Source organism: Sinohyriopsis cumingii, chromosome 15, assembly GCF_028554795.1.
Source record: "Sinohyriopsis cumingii isolate HCF-2022 chromosome 15, ASM2855479v2, whole genome shotgun sequence".
Taxonomy (NCBI): domain Eukaryota; kingdom Metazoa; phylum Mollusca; class Bivalvia; order Unionida; family Unionidae; genus Sinohyriopsis; species Sinohyriopsis cumingii.
In genome coordinates, this window is record NC_142975.1 from 59,864,641 (window position 1) to 59,885,985 (window position 21,345).

The 21,345-nt window shown below is 35.2% G+C and overlaps 1 protein-coding gene across 1 annotated transcript; it reads left to right on the plus strand.

Moving 5' to 3' along the window:
• Positions 1-508: 508 nt before the first annotated feature.
• On the plus strand, positions 509-19,599 carry LOC149781889 (uncharacterized). Its single transcript, XM_089935025.1, has one exon. The coding sequence runs from the start codon at positions 509-511 to the stop codon at positions 6,809-6,811; it is 6,303 nt and encodes a 2,100-aa protein (XP_089791151.1). The 3' UTR covers positions 6,812-19,599.
• Positions 19,600-21,345: the final 1,746 nt, after the last annotated feature.

The following is a 21,345-nucleotide window of genomic DNA, read 5'->3' on the forward strand; positions in this document are numbered from 1 at the left end:
ATAAAACCTTGAGAATATAATGGAACCCGCGGATTTATTGGATCAAAAATTTTGCTGACATATTAAAACATGTATTGAAATATTGGAGCGCGTGGCGTAATGAAATAATTAAATACATACAGGAACATGCTCACATCTTGGAAGAAATTAAACGAGAGAAAATTTTGGAACAGTTGCGGGCGTAATGGAAGGAATAGACATACTAGAACAAACGTTGGGCACATAAAGGAATTAAATCCTTGTCAAAAATTCCCCACCCCTAAAAAGTTATAACCATTTGCATATAAATCATAACTATCTAGTACAACAAATCAATCAACATTAACAACAATTTCGACATCGATGCCAGTGATGTCAAATATGAAACTGATTCTGATTACCATTATTATTATTATTATTATTATTATTATTTCGACTTGCAGCATGACAAAACTATACATATTATATTGCATATACGCAGCTCTTTGACGATTCTGAAAATGTTTATCTAACTACTCAAACAGATCTGATGAGGGCAAGAATAGAATCACATAAAAGGAACAATTCTGATGTCCACGTTAGAACCAGAGCACTTGCCCATGCCAGCGATATCCTGCTGAAAGAAAAACATATTGTGCTGAAGGGAAAACCAGGAGAAGGAAAGACTTATCTAGCTCTGTCTCTTGTAGCAGATCTCATCGCAATGGACAAGGAAATAGCACCTGTAGAGATCAATAATACGCAAGAGTGGGATGAAATGGTTGATACAAGACTACAGTTAGTTGTCTTTCTAGATGATGTCCTTGGAAAATATGGAGTCTCTGAAACAGAGCTTGATCGATGGAAAAAGATCTCAGAATTAATTCATCCAAGATTCAGCGGAAGCTCTATTTTCCTAATAGTTTGCATTAGGACTCAAATTGCGTCCTTTATCAAATTATCTCTTCGTAGAAACGAAGCCGTTTTTATGTTTAATTCCGATGTTGTCGATATCAGTGCTGAGCCACACCGTCTAACAAAAGCAGAAAGGGAGCAAATGTTGAAGAAATATGTCCCAAAATGTGTAGATAGAAACGAGACCTCTGCAACTAAAGATATCGTGGAAATGGAAAACGTAATTGGTTTTGCTCAGAACTGCAAAATAGCTGGCTCCATTCAAAATATATCAGTAGACTTGAAAGAAATCTTCTCAAACAACATGTTTCTCACTGAGGAGATCCAAGACATGTCGAGGAAAAGTCTCCAAATTTATACATTTCTTGTACTGCTCATGTTATCTGGCGGATCTTTGTCTTTAGAAAATAAACAAAAGGAACTAAATAATAAACTAAAATCATTATCTGACTACTGTGGACTCAAAAAGTTGAATATTAAAGAATTGAAAGATATTGGTCAGTCACTTTGCGGTACACTACTCGAATACATCAAACAAAGAGAGACATTCAAGTTTCAACATGACTGCATCGAAACAGCAGTATTCGTTTCTTTTGGGAAAGACTACCCAGATATAATACTAGAACATTGTTCTTTGAAACAATTGTCTAAAATGTGTTGCGTTGCAAATCAGATTGACCGACTCGATGGTGAAGATTTCCTAAGATTCAAGATATTGATATGTGATTATAATGTTAGAGTTCTGTGCGAAAGATTCAATGAGGGCCTCGAATCCGGTGAAAGAGATTCATTTAAAAGCATTGCAGAAGGACTCGTCTGGAAAAACCAGCATTTTGTAGATCATTTCTCAGATACAATGATTCTCGGGGATAATGTTCTCAATTTCTTGTCCAAAACAGATACCGATGGGCACAGTCTACTGATTCACTTAGTCAATGCAAAGAGCACACTAGCTGTAAAAGGTATTATTAAAAAGATTTATCAGTACAGCTTACAAGACCACGACGTTGCCGCCAGACAACTCCTGATAGCCACCACCAATGCCTGTCTTACGGAAGACAGAACTATGTTGAATGATTTCATCAAATTACGAGGAAAGGTTGATGATTTTGTTATGCTAGCTGCTGCTTCAACGGGCAATGTTTCAGTCATGGAAATGCTTGTGCTTCAAAGAGGAAATATAAACGCTACAATCAGTATAGGAAAAACAAACACAAAGGATCTTTCAGATACTATAAAGAACTGCATCTCCCATCCCAAGATTTCACCGTATCATCATGACATTAACCTATTCCATATTGCCTGTCGCTACGGTCTGACGGATATGGTGAAGTATCTTATACATAACTTCCCAGAACTTGTACACAGAACAAGCAATCTGGGACGAACAGCTCTTCATTTTCTAGCATATGCAGAAAATGAAAAACTTATGAAGGCACTTAGTGCAGAACAGATCGACATTAATGATTGTATCATACAATTCCCAAAACATTCACGGTTAGACATTTCAGCGAGAGACAATGCTGGTAAAAATGTACTGCACATAGCAGCCGCGAATGATAACCTGCCGATTGTTAAATATTTGATAGAAAACAATCCATCATTAACACTACAGAATGATAAGAATGGATGGACAGCAATACACTATGCTGCACATGGAGGCAGTGTTCCTGTGATTGAGGCCCTAATACAGGCAGGCTTAGACATCAACGCAAGGATTAGTGTAGGCGCCAACATATTGCACATAGCAGGATGGAATGATAACCTGCTGATGGTTAAATATTTGATCGAAAACAATCCATCATTAACACTACAGAATGATAAGAATGGATGGACAGCAATACACTATGCTGCACATGGAGGCAGTGTTCTTGTGATTGAGGCCCTAATAAAGGCAGGGTTAGACATCAACGCAAGGACCAATGATGATAGCCAAGTACTGCATATAGCAGCAAGGATGGAAAATCTGCCGATAGTTAAATATTTGATCGAAAACAATCCATCATTAACACTACAGAATGATAAGGATGGATGGACAGCAATACACTATGCTGCACATGGAGGCAGTGTTCCTGTGATTGAGGCCCTAGTACAGGCAGGGTTAGACATCAACGCAAGGACCAATATAGGCGCCAACGTATTGCACATAGCAGCATGGAATGATAACCTGCCGATAGTTAAATATCTGATCGAAAACAATCCATCATTAACACTACAGAATGATAAGGATGGATGGACAGCAATGCACTATGCTGCAGATGGAGGCAGTGCTGCATTGATTGAGGCCCTAATAAAGGCAGGGTTAGATATCAACGCAAGGACCAATGATGATAGCCAAGTACTGCATATAGCAGCAAGGATGGAAAATCTGCCGATAGTTAAATATTTGATCGAAAACAATCCATCATTAACACTACAGAATGATAAGGATGGATGGACAGCAATACACTATGCTGCACATGGAGGCAGTGTTCCTGTGATTGAGGCCCTAGTACAGGCAGGGTTAGACATCAATGCAAGGACCAATCATGATAGCAACGTTCTGTGCATAGCGGCAAGGAATGATAACCTGCCGATAGTTAAGTATTTGATTGAAACAAATCCATCATTAACACTACAGAATTCTAAGAATGGATGGACAGCAATGCACTTTGCTGCACAAGGAGGCAGTGTTCCTGTGATTGAGGACCTAATACAGGCAGGGTTAGACATCAACGCAAGGACCAATGTAGGCGCCAACGTATTGCACATATCGGCATGGAATGATAACCTGCCGATAGTTAAATATTTGATCGAAAACAATCCATCATTAACACTACAGAATGATAAGGATGGATGGACAGCAATACACTATGCTGCACATGGAGGCAGTGTTCCTGTGATTGAGGCCCTAATACAGGCAGGCTTAGACATCAACGCAAGGACCAATGATGATAGCCAAGTACTGCACATAGCAGCAAGGAAGGATAACCTGCCGATAGTTAAATATTTGATCGAAAACAATCCATCATTAACACTACAGAATGATAAGGATGGATGGACAGCAATACACTATGCTGCACATGGAGGCAGTGTTCCTGTGACTGAGGCCCTAATACAGGCAGGCTTAGACATCAACGCAAGGACCAATCATGATAGCCAAGTACTGTACATAGCAGCAAGGAAGGATAACCTGCCGATAGTTAAATATTTGATCGAAAACAATCCATCATTAACACTACAGAATGATAAGGATGGATGGACAGCAATACACTATGCTGCACATGGAGGCAGTGTTCCTGTGATTGAGGCCCTAGTACAGGTAGGGTTAGACATCAACGCAAGGACCAATATAGGCGCCAACGTATTGCACATAGCAGCATGGAATGATAACCTGCCGATAGTTAAATATCTGATCGAAAACAATCCATCATTAACACTACAGAATGATAAGGATGGATGGACAGCAATGCACTATGCTGCAGATGGAGGCAGTGCTGCATTGATTGAGGCCCTAATAAAGGCAGGGTTAGATATCAACGCAAGGACCAATCATGATAGCCAAGTACTGCATATAGCAGCAAGGATGGAAAATCTGCCGATAGTTAAATATTTGATCGAAAACAATCCATCATTAACACTACAGAATGATAAGGATGGATGGACAGCAATACACTATGCTGCACATGGAGGCAGTGTTCCTGTGATTGAGGCCCTAGTACAGGCAGGGTTAGACATCAATGCAAGGACCAATCATGATAGCAACGTTCTGCGCATAGCGGCAAGGAATGATAACCTGCCGATAGTTAAGTATTTGATTGAAACAAATCCATCATTAACACTACAGAATTCTAAGAATGGATGGACAGCAATGCACTTTGCTGCACAAGGAGGCAGTGTTCCTGTGATTGAGGACCTAATACAGGCAGGGTTAGACATCAACGCAAGGACCAATGTAGGCGCCAACGTATTGCACATATCGGCATGGAATGATAACCTGCCGATAGTTAAATATTTGATCGAAAACAATCCATCATTAACACTACAGAATGATAAGGATGGATGGACCGCAATACACTATGCTGCACAAGGAGGCAGTGTTCCTGTGATTGAGGCCCTAATACAGGCAGGCTTAGACATCAACGCAAGGACCAATGATGATAGCCAAGTACTGCACATAGCAGCAAGGAAGGATAACCTGCCGATAGTTAAATATTTGATCGAAAACAATCCATCATTAACACTACAGAATGATAAGGATGGATGGACAGCAATACACTATGCTGCACATGGAGGCAGTGTTCCTGTGACTGAGGCCCTAATACAGGCAGGCTTAGACATCAACGCAAGGACCAATCATGATAGCCAAGTACTGTACATAGCAGCAAGGAAGGATAACCTGCCGATAGTTAAATATTTGATCGAAAACAATCCATCATTAACACTACAGAATAATAAGGATGGATGGACAGCAATACACTATGCTGCACATGGAGGCAGTGTTCCTGGGATTGAGGCCCTAATAAAGGCAGGGTTAGACATCAACGCAAGGACCAATATAGGCGCCAACGTATTGCACATAGCAGCATGGAATGATAACCTGCCGATAGTTAAATATCTGATCGAAAACAATCCATCATTAACACTACAGAATGATAAGGATGGATGGACAGCAATGCACTATGCTGCAGATGGAGGCAGTGCTGCATTGATTGAGGCCCTAATAAAGGCAGGGTTAGATATCAACGCAAGGACCAATGATGATAGCCAAGTACTGCATATAGCAGCAAGGATGGAAAATCTGCCGATAGTTAAATATTTGATCGAAAACAATCCATCATTAACACTACAGAATGATAAGGATGGATGGACAGCAATACACTATGCTGCACATGGAGGCAGTGTTCCTGTGATTGAGGCCCTAGTACAGGCAGGGTTAGACATCAATGCAAGGACCAATCATGATAGCAACGTTCTGCGCATAGCGGCAAGGAATGATAACCTGCCGATAGTTAAGTATTTGATCGAAACAAATCCATCATTAACACTACAGAATTCTAAGAATGGATGGACAGCAATGCACTTTGCTGCACAAGGAGGCAGTGTTCCTGTGATTGAGGACCTAATACAGGCAGGGTTAGACATCAACGCAAGGACCAATGTAGGCGCCAACGTATTGCACATATCGGCATGGAATGATAACCTGCCGATAGTTAAATATTTGATCGAAAACAATCCATCATTAACACTACAGAATGATAAGGATGGATGGACCGCAATACACTATGCTGCACAAGGAGGCAGTGTTCCTGTGATTGAGGCCCTAATACAGGCAGGCTTAGACATCAACGTAAGGACCAATGATGATAGCCAAGTACTGCACATAGCAGCAAGGAAGGATAACCTGACGATAGTTAAATATTTGATCGAAAACAATCCATCATTAACACTACAGAATGATAAGGATGGATGGACAGCAATACACTATGCTGCACATGGAGGCAGTGTTCCTGTGATTGAGGCCCTAATAAAGGCAGGGTTAGACATCAACGCAAGGACTAATGCAGGTGCCGACGTACTACACATAGCAGCAGCGAATGATAACCTGCCGATAGTTAAATATTTGATCGAAATCAACTTACCAATGATACTGCAGAATGACAATGATGGACGGACAGCATTGCACTACGCTGCACAAGGAGGCAGTGTTACTGTGATTGAGACCCTAATACAGGAAGGATTAAACATTAATGCAAGGACCAATAATGGTGCCAACGTACTGCACATTGCAGCAGGGAATGATAACCTGCCAATAGTTGAATATGCGATCATTATGAACCCACACATGATACTAGAGAAAGATAATGATGGATGGACTGCACTGGACTATGCTGACCAAGGAGACGATTCCCTAGTGCTTGAGACCCTTATACAAGCAGAGTTAGAACTCATGCATTAAAATAAATACTTGTAAAGGGTAAGTAGTATAAATGAAATATGTCATTTTCTCATTTAGAGCAACTGGCCGACACCTATACTCGTTAAGATGTTAAGACGAATCTATTTCAATCAAAGTTGGGGTAGATATCAACGATTAGACGTATGCTGACTGTAATATGTGGCACATCGTTGAAGTAAGCATTAGTCATTCGAGATATAAGCGTTAGTATATGAAATAACCCATCTCACCTTATATAAGAAATGCCAGTAAACAAACAAGAACTGCTGAGCCTGAAGCCTATATTTTTTTGGACTATGGCAATGTTCAATTTCAAGAAGACCTGTTTGACTAAGAGTGCATTTTTATTCCAGAATTTGTAGTCTTTTGTTTTGGTTTTTGCGATTCGATCCAATATTATAATTCGCGACTTCATTAATACACAAACGCACAAAAAGTTGGGGAAAGGAGTCATCATTTGATTAAACGCTAATTTACTTTAAAATATCAAAATCTAATTATTTCAGATGCAAGAAGAGAAATTATAAAAATACACAACACTATTACTTTCACGAAATATCAGAATCACGTTGCCAAGTTCTTTACATTTTCAGTTTGAAGAAAGGGAGAAAAATGCAGTGGAAGTCTCACTCAACTCTGGCATTCATCAAACTTACTGCAATCTAAGTTCTTCATTTTAAGTATTTCTAACCGAAAACAGAAGTTTAATGACATCTTTCAATCTGGTCATGGAACATTTGATTCTATTTCCGTTAGTTCCAAATGATTGAGAACAACAGGTTGCCAATTTTGCATAAATTATAATAGCGTCAAATTACTGTTTCCATGGCAGTATAGCAAATATTAATTCTGATTAAGACTTGCTTTTCAGATATTTTTCAACCAGATGGGTAACTAAAATATCTATTAATGCCAGAGACATATTCTCGTCTGTTTATTTAGATGTATATTATAACTCTCAGATGACGTATTCCCTACACGGAGCCATTAACATTTGCATAAGTATGTTCAAATAAAAATTTAGCTATATTGACAGTACTTGAAACGTCTTTTGCAATATTGGAACCGGAACGTAGGAGGTACGTTCGCACATGGTATGGTAATATACGTTAACTTTGCAAATTGTACAGAGACAAGACGGGATGGTTATGGGGATCGCTTGCAACGCTACTGAAAGGCACGAAGCAGTAAGGTAGCAGACGAAATTGTGCTCTGATCTAAGCGCGTTGTGTGTGTGTGTGTGTGTGTGTGTGTGTGTGTGTGTGTGTAATATATGGATTTTTAACGTAGCTTTAATGATTTTGCAGGCATATCGCAACGATGTCGGCAGTGTGTCAGTTTTTAGTAATGTCTAGCACTGGGGCATCATGCCGGAGACATTTAGCATGATGTCTCACCCACATTATCCTGACACTAGGCCGACCAGTCCCAACACTAACCTCTTAATGCTGAACGCCTAGCGAGGCATCTGTTAGTACCATCTTCGAAACCACGTCCTACCGCATCAGAGGCGGACGCTCTAACCACTAGGCCAACAGAGCAGTCTGAGTGCATTTTGGCACACGGATCAAGCGAGACTGTTCCAGCATAGATTTCATGACCCTTTGTTCAGGAGCGGAAAATCATTTCTCAAACCGGACCAGAACAATATTTATAAAAATAACGGTATTGGTAATATAAAACTACCTATTTTATATTCTAAATAGAAAATAATGCGTTTCGTTACCTTTATTTGTATAGCTTGTGGTCAAAATTATATGTGGTATCATGCACTGTGTCAAGTGATGCTCACATGGCTGCTATACTGTCACGTTTCCATAGCCAAGTGCAAGTACCATATACACTTGTGTCAGAAAACCGATATCACACGATCACAGTCAAGTAGATACAAAGATCAACCAATGCTCCAAGTGAAACAGGGTCATTATCAGAGCTACAATAATTGACAGGTCAGTTAACATAGGAATAAAATGAGTGTAATTTGGAGTTTCTCAGTATAGACCGTTATAGTGTCAAGATGATTATGACAAAAAGAAATGCCACACACTTTTCAACTAGTAACCATCGGAACATACTATATGCAGAACACATATGTCTATTATTGTTTTCCACTTTACCGTATAAAATATCTTTGTCTGTTACCACGTTCATGTAGCCTTATATAACAGATTTGTCTATTATTATTTTCACTTTACATTACATCGATGGTAACAGGTAAAAACCATATACGTTCAAATAAGTAATTGCTAGTTTCCATAGAGGGGCATGATGAAACAAATGTGATTCTTGTCCATGTTCTTATTCTCAAATAAACATTTAATATTATTATCTAAATTATATAACTACACTACACAATGCATGCCAGTCGGGTTATCTAAATTATATAAATATACTCCACATACAGGGCCAGTCTGGTTATGTTAATTATGTCACTACACTCCACATACAGGGTCAGTCAGGCGCTCATAGACGGGATAGGAATCAACAAAGTGGGGTTTAAAAACGCACCCTTATTGGTAGATCTTACACGAACCATTTTATCATCTTCTTTGAAATCAAATAAACTACCATGTCATATGCACCTTTTGACAAGGTAGTCCATAAGTTAGAAGCCGTGTAATTAAATTATTAATAATTAGGCTATATTAAATATTTATATCATGTCATAAATAGGATACATATTAATCAACAAAATTTTAAAACTAAATAAATTAATGAATGTTAGTATGAACGAGAAACTTCCTATCCTTTAAAAGAAATATCCATTTGAAAATTCCCTGTATATCACAAGACTTTTTCTGCAAGTATATTTATCGCTCAAGACTGAAGCTGATGTCTGAAATGCACCCACACTTATCTTCTAAAATATGAAATAATTAATTAAAAAATTAATGAATAACAAAGTAGAAAATGGATAGATATGTTCACCATTTCTCTATTAATTGCATTCCTTGTTATTATGTAATTTTTTATGATTTCAATCGCAAGAGAAACAATAATAGTAATAATAATAATAATAATAATAACTATAATGGCCAGAAGAAGAAGAAGAAGAAGAAGACATTTATATGCTGTTTGTTTGGGCTTTCGTGCATGAAATGTAAGGAAGAAATTGTATGCTGACAAATTCAATCTGAGACATGGAAATTATGGAAATTCTTAAATGACAGGAAATCGGCTTTTTGTCTTCTAATTGTTTACCTTGTAGTCATTTAAAGTGATTACACGAAGTATTTATTGACTTATCTTAAATATACAATTTGATGAGAAAACCCAATTTCAACAGCTGGGAGACATTTTAAAACGGTACGAAACGGTATGATAACGAAAGTATGATTGATTTCCGACACGGAAATGACCTATTGGAATGATAAAAACGTAATGGAACTGTGCAGCAGAATGAAGAAAAAAGACCTTATAAGTACTGCATGAACCACAGCGTTTTGTAAGACCTTATAAGTACTGCATGAACCACAGCGTTTTGTAAGACCTTATAATTACTGCATGAACCACAGCGTTTTGTAAGACCTTATAAGTACTGCATGAACCACAGCGTTTTGTAAGACCTTATAAACACTGCATGAACCACAGTGTTTTGTAAGACCTTATAAGTACTGCATTAACCACAGTGTATTGTAAGACCTTATAATTACTGCATGAACCACTGCGTTTTGTAAGACCTTATAATTACTGCATGAACCACAGTGTTTTGTAAGACCTTATAATTACTGCATGAACCACAGCGTTTTGTAAGACCTTATAATTACTGCATGAACCACATTGTTTTGTAAGACCTTATAAGTACTGCATTAACCACAGTGTTTTGTAAGACCTTATAATTACTGCATGAACCACATCGTTTTGTAATTAATGATGTGTAGATGTGTATGTCTTAAAACATAAAAGTAATATTAGAAACATGATTGGAACACTTGTCAACTTATTTTTGAATGAATAGAAATGTTTGCTTAATTTCAATTGTCAAATATAAATTGTCACTTTTGTAAACAGTTTTTTTTTTAATAGAATTATGTGAAAAATATTTTCCATATAGAATGAATACATATGCATTCAAACATTAAGAACCATTATGCGTTCGTTTACTCCGTTTTCTTTTTTTTGTTTTTTATTTGGTTTTGTTTCATAAATTGTACTAAAATATGAAACATACAGATTAAATAAAAAAATAAAATACTGATTTTCTATTCACTGTATAAGACAAAAAGTGCTCGAAAATTTATTTTCTTTACAATCATCTTGTCCGTCCTCTTTTCTTAATGTTGTATTTAGTAATCAGGTATTCAGCATGATCATGTACTAAAACATTCATTACATTTCATATTCCAATGGTAATCATGGGTATATATACAATTCCATTTAGAAAAAGTAACAAATAAGTTATTGCATTGTATTTTGACGGGTGCTAGTATTCTTGTGAAATGTATTTGGAAAGTAAGAGCCAAAATATACATGATGAAGTCAAATTGTATACAGTAGCAGAGGTGCCAAAATATACAAAATGAATTCGAATTGTACACAGTAGCAGAGGTGCCAAACTATACATAATGAAGTCGAATTGTATACAGTAGCAGAGGTGCCAAACTATACACAATGAATTCGAATTGTACACAGTAGCAGAGGTGCCAAACTATACATAATGAAGTCGAATTGTACACAGTAGCAGAGGTGCCAAACTATACACAATGAATTCGAATTGTACACAGTAGCAGAGGTGCCAAACTATACACAATGAAATCGAATTGTATACAGTAGCAGAGGTGCCAAACTATACACAATGAAGTCGAATTGTACACAGTAGCAGAGGTGCCAAACTATACACAATGAAGTCGAATTGTATACAGTAGCAGAGGTGCCAAACTATGCACAATGAAGTCGAATTGTACACAGTAGCAGAGGTTCAAGAGTCATGTGGTGGGAACTATAACGGCGTTTTCAATATCGTATTGAACAAATCAATATAAACAATACTTGTAATCTAGAACCATACTAAACAGAAACATTCACTGAATTTAAAACGAAAATACTTGAATGACAAAGTCGCCAACGGTTTATGTTAAACTTGATTACCTGGATGAAAATTTGTGCAACATGTAAATATCTTTTCAATCTTCATTTATGTTTGTAAAAGTAAAATGCTACTTGACAATTTGTGTAATGTATCATACATAGTTTATATATTTTTATAACTACATTTTCCAATTGTAGTCTTTTCAAGATTACGATGGATTGGGTCTGCTGGTTTCAACGTTTGTATATGTTTGTTTTTTTCTTTGTGATATAACATGAATCACGGATGTTTGTCTCATTTGCAATGAACCAAATAACCTCCTGGAACATGCAAAATTATTTGGTTATATCACTAAATTCGTTAAGTCCGTATGTGTATCGAGTTGATGCAAATTCTCTTTATAGTAACTGTAATTAACTTATAACATTGCTTGTAATATCCGTGGTTTACTGTGTATTGTGCCGCTGTAAAATATGCAATGTTGGTTATGATGAGCATTGTAATGCCGTGTTATAAGTAATACTTTTTACCAATTGCATTGTATTGCATTATTAAGTAATGCTGGTTATCAGGTGAATTGTATTTCAGTGTAATAAATAAGGATGTCATTAGGTTATTGTGTTACATAATAATAATAATCAATAATGGTCACCAGAAATATTGTATTGCAGTATAATATGTATTGTTCTCTATTAGGTGTATTGGATTACAGTATCGTATGCAATGCTGGTTATCAGGTGTATTGTATTGCAGTATAGTATGCAATGCTGGTTATCAGGTATATTGTATTGCAGTATAATACGTATTGTTGATTATCAGGTGTACTGTATTGCAGTATAGTATGCAATGCTGGTTATCAGGTGTATTGTATTGCAGTATAGTATGCAATGCTGGTTATCAGATGTATTGTATTGCAGTATAGTATGCAATGCTGGTTATCAGGTATATTGTATTGCAGTATAGTATGCAATGCTGGTTATCAGGTGTATTGTATTGCAGTACAGTATGCAATGCTGGTTATCAGGTGAATTGTATTGCATTGATTATGAGGTTTTTGTTCTGCATTATGATAAGCAATGCTGTCTATTAGGCGTATTCGAGCATAATAAGCAGTGCTGGTTATCAGATGTATTGCATTGCAGTATAATATGCAATGTTGGTTATGAGATGAATTGGTTTGCAGTGTAATAAACTATGAAAATCAGGTGTTTGGTATCGCATTAAAATAAATATATTGCTAGCTATCATGTATATTGAATTGCATTATAATCAATAGTGCTGGTTATCAGGTGCATAGAATTGCATTATAATCAATAATGCTGGTTATCATGTGTATTCTACGGTAGTGTAATGCACAATGCAGGTTATCATTTATATTGTATCGTCTTGTCAATAAAATACATTTACTTAAAATGCCTGGATTATGCACTGACTGGCGTGAACACAACGAGATAACATCAAAAGAAAGTATACAAAAATATGAAATAAAAGCATTGTATACTTTGAAGAACGAAATGAAAAAGTTCCATGGATTGTTATATAATGTTGGTGTGGTGGGTTGGTGGCTCAATGTAGAATACAGAGAGGTATAATATGACCAGTATTTGAATGCAAAGTAAAAATAAATCATGTAATGTAAATGAATCTGCTTGTGGGTGTTACGAATGTCTGAAAATTAAAAAGAAAGCATACAAAAATAGAAAAATTAAGGATGGATGAAAAAAATTAAATTCAGCAAAGTATAGACAAAAAAAAATCAATTGCAAACTTAATCATTACCTAATCGGATCATACAAAGTTTGCACACCGTTTGTTTGGTTCATTTTTCGTTAAATTTAAAAAAGAAAAAGACATTCCTTATAATGAAATTCAACATCTTTTGAATTTCATCAATAACGCGCAGTAATGCAAAACAGTGCAGAATCACACACACACACACACACACACACGCGTATATATATATATATATATATATATATATATATATATATATATATATATATATAGAGAGAGAGAGAGAGAGAGAGAGAGAGAGAGAATTGCATTGTTTTTCTAAGCCCCGCCCGTCACGCCCACATCTAAGTTAAACACGATGCCACCACTTCAGTTAAAAAATGAAAATCTATAGTAGCAGGATATAAATCATCGTTCACAAGATCGTTTCGTTATTTTCAAGCAAAACACGATTTTGTTGTTCATCTTCATCAATATTTAGGTCTAAATAGAACTCACCGTGCATAACGTTAATGGCATTTCCCACGTCGTGTCTTCACATAAATATATGTAAGCAGACGATGTTTATTTATTCATTTGTAGCATTAGCAAAGATATCTTATTTATTTTAAAAAGAAGGTCAGGTACGATGACTGTACAAGCTTTTATACGTAGTCTAATACCTACTGTCTAAAGAGTTTACATATTTCGGTTAGATAGAGCGTTCGGCTAGCATCACGAAAGTTGTAGGTTCATTACAACATGTGATCACAAAATATTTTTTCTTCTAGTTTATTTTATTCTACAAAGCAAATTTCTAATTTCCATCTTGAAACAGATTACAGATTTCATATGATAAAGTAATATATAAACACACTGATAAATTACGCAAGGTACCGTCATGCATTCGCATCCACATATGTAAGTAGACGCTGTTTATTTATTCATTTAAAGATTATTTTACTTGCAGCATATGCAAAGATATATCAGTTATTTTGAAAAAATGATCATAATTAAAATCTTAATGAAAAAGCCTGTGTTTGAGTTTTCCTTCATTTTAAATATAGTCCTCACTGAGTATTATACACAGAAAAGTAGTGCAGGTAGGCGTGGCTTAGAAAAATTGGGTTCATACAGGTATGAACTAAACTTTTTTAGAAAAGACCATGGCAATTAGATTGCAGTAAATCGTGATGACAAAAAAAAAAAATGAATTTTTCCATAATGACTCCCTGTTAGCAATGCAAATATATAATTTACCCATCGGAGTTTCAACAACACCGTTACGTTTTGTACTTGCGTTTCAATGAACGAAAACAACGACTAAAATTTATATTGCAAATGAAGTATTTTCTCACATTTGCTTATATATATATATATATATATATATATATATATATATATATATATATATATATATATACGCTCACTTATTCCATATACAGAAAGGAGTTTGCGACATGAAATCCGTTTCTTAACAAATTTTAGAATTTTTCAATCTTGTACTTAAAAGGTAGTAATTGTGTTTTTAAACAATGCATTGATTCATATGTAAATATTTGCAATATGTTATGTTCATTAAAATACAAGCATTAAACTGATTTATCCATGTACTCCCAAATTTTTTATAATCTAGTTCTATGTGAATGTAAGTACGGTACAGTTTTCACTAATGTAACTTTACACTCAGTATCGATACAATAGTTTATTGTACAACAAAGAAATCAAACTGATTTTGTATTTGTATATAAAAGTATACATTTGTATATAAAAGTATACATTGTATTCTTCTCTGCGAAATGTTTTGTTTCACGTATTATCGTTCCTTGCATTATTATCCGACGTTTAAAAAAAAGAACAGGTGGCGATTGTGGGACAATGCCATGCCTGACACGCGTCCAATTTCAATGCCGAACAACGCATGATGTACCGTTCAAGACAGAATCCTGAAACCATGTAGTATGGTTTATGGGAGATGTGCACAACGATTTATACATTATGAAATAGCCTCATAGGATTGACCTCGGGCTAGGAGGTCTTTATCAACAACAACTTTATTAAAATGTTTAAAAAGATCTTCCAAATAAAGATCATTTTGTGTCTGGGAATTCATGTGTGAGATGACTGACTGTATTCCCAACACTTGTAAGAGGGCTGTGTGTGGAATGGAATCCCTGATCACACGGTCGGGGCACACATTTGTAGTCCATGGGTCGCAACTTTGAAGTTATTTAGTTTCTGACCATGTAACTATAAACTTAGTTTGTTTAAACTGATGAATATATATATATATATATATATATATATATATATATATATATATATATATATATATATATATATATATATATATATATATATATATGTGTGTGTGTGTGTGTGTGTGTGTGTGTATGTATGTATACGTATATGCAGCTGACTTTGTTGTATAGGTCTAGTCATGTCCCAAAGATTTAAACTCTCAGCATAACATCGAAACTAATTAGATCACTCCCTTCGACAACACATGCGATTGCCTGCCATGAAACATATTTATATCTGCAACTGACATTCATCCCGAAGTCCATTTCTAATCGCTATGGACTGAGCACCTGGGTTGTAAAATGGAAAATTATTGAACTCCCACGATACGACGATATATATCTATCTATACTTATTGGTAATAACACAATGAATCCTCAAATTAAGGTTTTTCCAACTGTTGGGGACTGGAGACAAGGGGCATCGTTTTTTCGGGGGGGGGGGGGGCAAACTTGGTGTGCGGTATGGGACGAAGCGTATCGGTTCACACACATTTATTGTAGAATCACTCTAAATCAAAAACACTTTATTCAATGTAATATCATCCTAATGTTACATAATCATCATGTGATCGTTGTCGCTGCTTACTGTAAATGGCAAAACACACCTAGTGCCTCTTTAACAAATCAAATGCAATTCATTGGCTATAGCTGCAGAAAATATTTGCTTTGTTTTAACAGGACAATAACGCAATAGGGCTTTTAGTTTTAGCTACGTAATTTTTCTGGCAAATAGTTTGAATTTTCTTGCATGACCCAAATTATGCAGTTTCAAAACCAAACAATATATAACAAAGGCAAATACGGTTTCAGAATCATACATTTGATAATATAGGCAATTTAAAAATTATGTATCGTTGGTTTCTTTGCATTGATGGAAGATTTCAACTTTGTTTATCTAATTTGTTGTTTCGTTTTTATTATTATTTTATTTTTATATATTGTTTTATTTTTTTATTTTTGTCTAAACTCATTATGAACATTTACTTTGACGATATTGTTTATATTAATATCGTTATTACTGTTTGACTTAATTGAAATATACATTGTGTCTTGAGCTAGATATCGTTTTCTTTCAATTATTAGAAAACTCAAATAATCTAACAATTATCACCTTAGACATTGTCAATGTAAATACTTATATGATATTGTTTGTATTGTATTTCAATCCTATGCAAATACTTATATATATATATATATATATATATATATATATATATATATATATATATATATATATATAGAGAGAGAGAGAGAGAGAGAGAGAGAGAGAGTTGTACAAAATTATATTTATATTCAAATCAAGTTCAAGTCTTTATATGTTAATTTTACAGCCACGTGTATCTTTATCAACATTTGTTATATTTCAAGTTACATGTTTGCAAATTCAATTTTAAAATATATGACCGTGATACTTGCATAAATGCAATTTTGAAAATGTTTTCAGGCATAATTGTACGTAGAGCAAGCTTCATGACTGAACATATGACAATGGTTATAGTCTATATTGTATGTGTGTTTATTTGTGTGTGTAATCCCATATTTGTACAGACGGATTTAACAAATGCAACAGTTGAACTTTGTTATCGATCTCTAACATTTGTCAAATAGCTAAATTCCTCTTGTAAAAAAATAATAAATGAATAGAAACTTGGACCGCCATTACGCTAAAAGGCATTCGATACCTATTTCACTAACTTGCGATGTCAGAGATCATTTGTATTAAAAAGATCTTGAGTAGAAGTAATTTGGACGGGGACAACTTAAAGCCAAAAGTACATTTGTATATTTTTCAACTGATGACCTTATTTTGAATTGAGACCGAATTCTTCAATATTCTGTGGATTTATACATGCATTTCTGATGCATTTGAATAAACGAACCAGAGAATGTAATGTATCCTAATATATATATATATATATATATATATATATATATATATATATATATATATATATATATATATATAGAGAGAGAGAGAGAGAGAGAGAGAGAGAGAGAGAGAGAGAGAGAGAGAGTGTCCTAAAGTACAGCACGGTACATGGATCTCAATACATTTGGAGAAATAGCTCAGCATGATCAATTAGTACATAAATCGATTAATTCCGCAACATCTTTATAATAAGATTTACATAAATGCATATCAGATGTAAATGAGTCAGTCTAACCATGATACACGTAGTTTCTGGTCCAGTGTGTGATGGTCACAAGATGATGTGCAACAACACTTCACAGGTCAACTAAGTTATTATGACACTGAATTTACTCTTATGGGCGAGTTAAATTATTTATCAACAGGGCACCTGGGTCAGAAACAAAATGTAAACAGGGAATATCACTGTATGACTAATGGAAACAAAATGTAAACAGGAAACATCACTATATGACTAATGGAATCAAAATGTAAACAGGGAATATCACTGTATGACTAATGCAGATTTCTGTAGCCATATACATTTTGTCATAATGTTATTTTGGAACTTCCTGTGTTTATATATATATATATATATATATATAGAGAGAGAGAGAGAGAGAGAGAGAGAGAGAGAGAGAGAGAGAGAGAGAGATGGGTAGATAGTCCTAAAGTACATCACGAAATAGGATCACAATAAACTTGGAGAAATATATCGTTGTACAGCACACGGAAGATATATCAGCATGGTCAATCAGTACATAAATCGATTAATTCCGCAACATGTTTATAATAAGATTTACATAAATGCATGGCAGATGTCAATGAGTCAGTCTAACCATGATACACGTAGTTTCTGGTCCAATGTGTGATGGTCACAAGATGATGTGCAACAATACTTCACAGGTCAACTAAGATATTATGACACTGAATTTAACTCTTATGGGCGAGTTAAATTATTTATCAACAGGGCACTTGGGTTAGAAGCAAAATGTAAACAGGGAATATCATTGTATGACTAATGCAGATTTCTGGAGTCAGATACATTTTGTCATAATGTTGTCTTGGAACTTCCTGTGTTTGAATCAAGTGTGGGTTTTTGTATATGCCTTGTAGAACTTTCTGTGTTTGAATCAAGTGTGGATTTTTATATAGGCCTTGTAGAACTTCCTGTGTTTGAATCCAGTGTGGATTTTTATAAACTCCAGGCTGCTAGTGCGAATTACTCATTGATAAAGACGCTTTCTTATAGAAAACCCTTCCACTTAAATTTTAATACTCAGTTCTGCTACTAGGTACTGGACTGGAGCCATTTATTGCACATAACATATCGACAAGAGGGATCACATAGTTTGAAAGTATTCAGGGATACCTTTGCTTTAAGTCTCCAGTAAATCTACATATTTAGTGATCCACGTATCTTGCAATTAATTTCTTCAATGATTGTACATTTTCAAAAATACAAATGTAAGACAAGTATAAACTAACTGCCCGTTTGTCGGTGTTGTGTTTTTCTGTCTATTATATATGTCGAACTTGTATAAATGTAGTTGTCAATTTTCAGTTTCATTTAAATAGACACAGTAAAGATGTTCCATCAATATTCATGTAATAAAACATAAATGAAATTAGAATATAATATTTATCACAATTCCTCAACAATTTATATTGAATAGATATATTCCTTATAATTATTTTTGTAACCAATAGCTGTGTACTTTGAAATTATCTTTCAAAACTTTTATAGCGCGAAATATTAAAGGTAACCATTAAACATCTCATGTTCTTGTCTCTGTCCATCCCTGTCGTTCAATATATAAAAATATTAAAAATATCTCTTTCAGGTTTATAATCCCCATCCTCACACATTTGTAGAAAAAGAGATGTCCATTTAATACCGTATGTGTCTGTGTGTATATTGCAAACACTTCTACAGAAGAGGGGAACATTGGACTTGCAAATGAAAATATATAACGCAAGATCGCAAAGCGTTGTTGTTTTTCTCTTCTTCTCGAAATAGTTATGTTTTCTTGATTTTAGGTCGAAGTTGAAACGTTTAAGTATCTATTCAAAAGGTGGAGAAAAATATCCTTACGAAGCAACATTTCCTTGAAACACTACTTCCTTTTATCCCTCTGTCCATTCGTCCATTTATTTATCCACCCCACCGTGTATTCACCGATCCGTCCATCCATATATATCCAAATTACGGATTATCGATATAGCTTGTTATTTTCAGTGTTAACACAATGGGTGTACTATATAATTTTCTAATTTCTATAGACATCGAACAAATTTTAATACAGAATCAGTATTTAAAATTAAACAGCTTATTTCATGCGATCCATACGATTGGATGTATGTAGCGTATTGTTTAGAGAGTTGAAAGCAGCATGGTGAAACTGACCAAAAAGAAATAGCGCCTTAAACATTTCGACATACATACATACATACATACATACATAACTTTCCTGGAAGACAACATCACCAATGTATTAAATACATAATGTTATACAGCTCTCAAATAAGGTTGAAAACTGTCCCTCAATTGCACCTAAACTGTGAAATCTACTTAAACGCTTGCGTGTTAATACAGCTAAAATGTCATCAGCAAGTGTCAGTTTTCTTCTAATCGGAGTAGAATCAAATGCTGAGGACGTGTTGGTTCCGTGCTTATGTTTTTTATCCGTACACGGCTCAAAACCGGAATGATAGACATTTAGAGAGTGCAAACGGGGATGGACGAAAAGGTATCTCGTCTTACTATGAGTTGAAAACAAGTCGCCTAGGCTATATATATATATATATATATATATATATATATATATATATATATATAGAGAGAGAGAGAGAGAGAGAGAGAGAGAGAGAGAGAGAAAGCTGTCTCTTGAGACAACCATTCAACTTTCTTCAGCTTTTGACTGTTCACATAATAATGAAAGGGCTCAATTTACACTTTGTTATTATTTTTTATAATTTTCTATGATATCTCCAGACTTTATGATTTTATGTAAGTATTTTCCCTACTATTCAAAACAACACAAACAATGATAAACAACTGTTATCAAATTTAACATAAACGGGACAATATTCCATTAGCTCATACCCGAAGTCAAGCGTCATAACATTCGTGTGATTTAAATGCTTGCTATACCTATTCGACCGATTCACCAGCATTTAGCACACGGGTATTATTATTGAAGCTGGATCAACCTTGTCATTATATTAGGATAATTAGTTGTATCGTTCGTATGTCCGTCGTGTCCGATGATGACACTAGTTGTGCTGCCCATGGTAAGTACGAACGTGGCTTCTGAGTCGTAAGATGGACGCCTACAGGATGTTACAGGTTAGGCATGGGAATTCTGTAGACGTGATAGTCTGGGATGCTGCTGTTGTGCAGTTTTTCTCTCATGGATGTGAGGAGTTGGCGGCGATCATATTCCACTTGTTCGACAGCCTATGCACCAGACAGACCGTGATATATAAATCCCTGTTTGTAGCGTGTTCCTTATGGATGGGCAATCATTTCTATTACATATATATAACCCGTATTATAGTATTCCTTCCGTGTAGACAA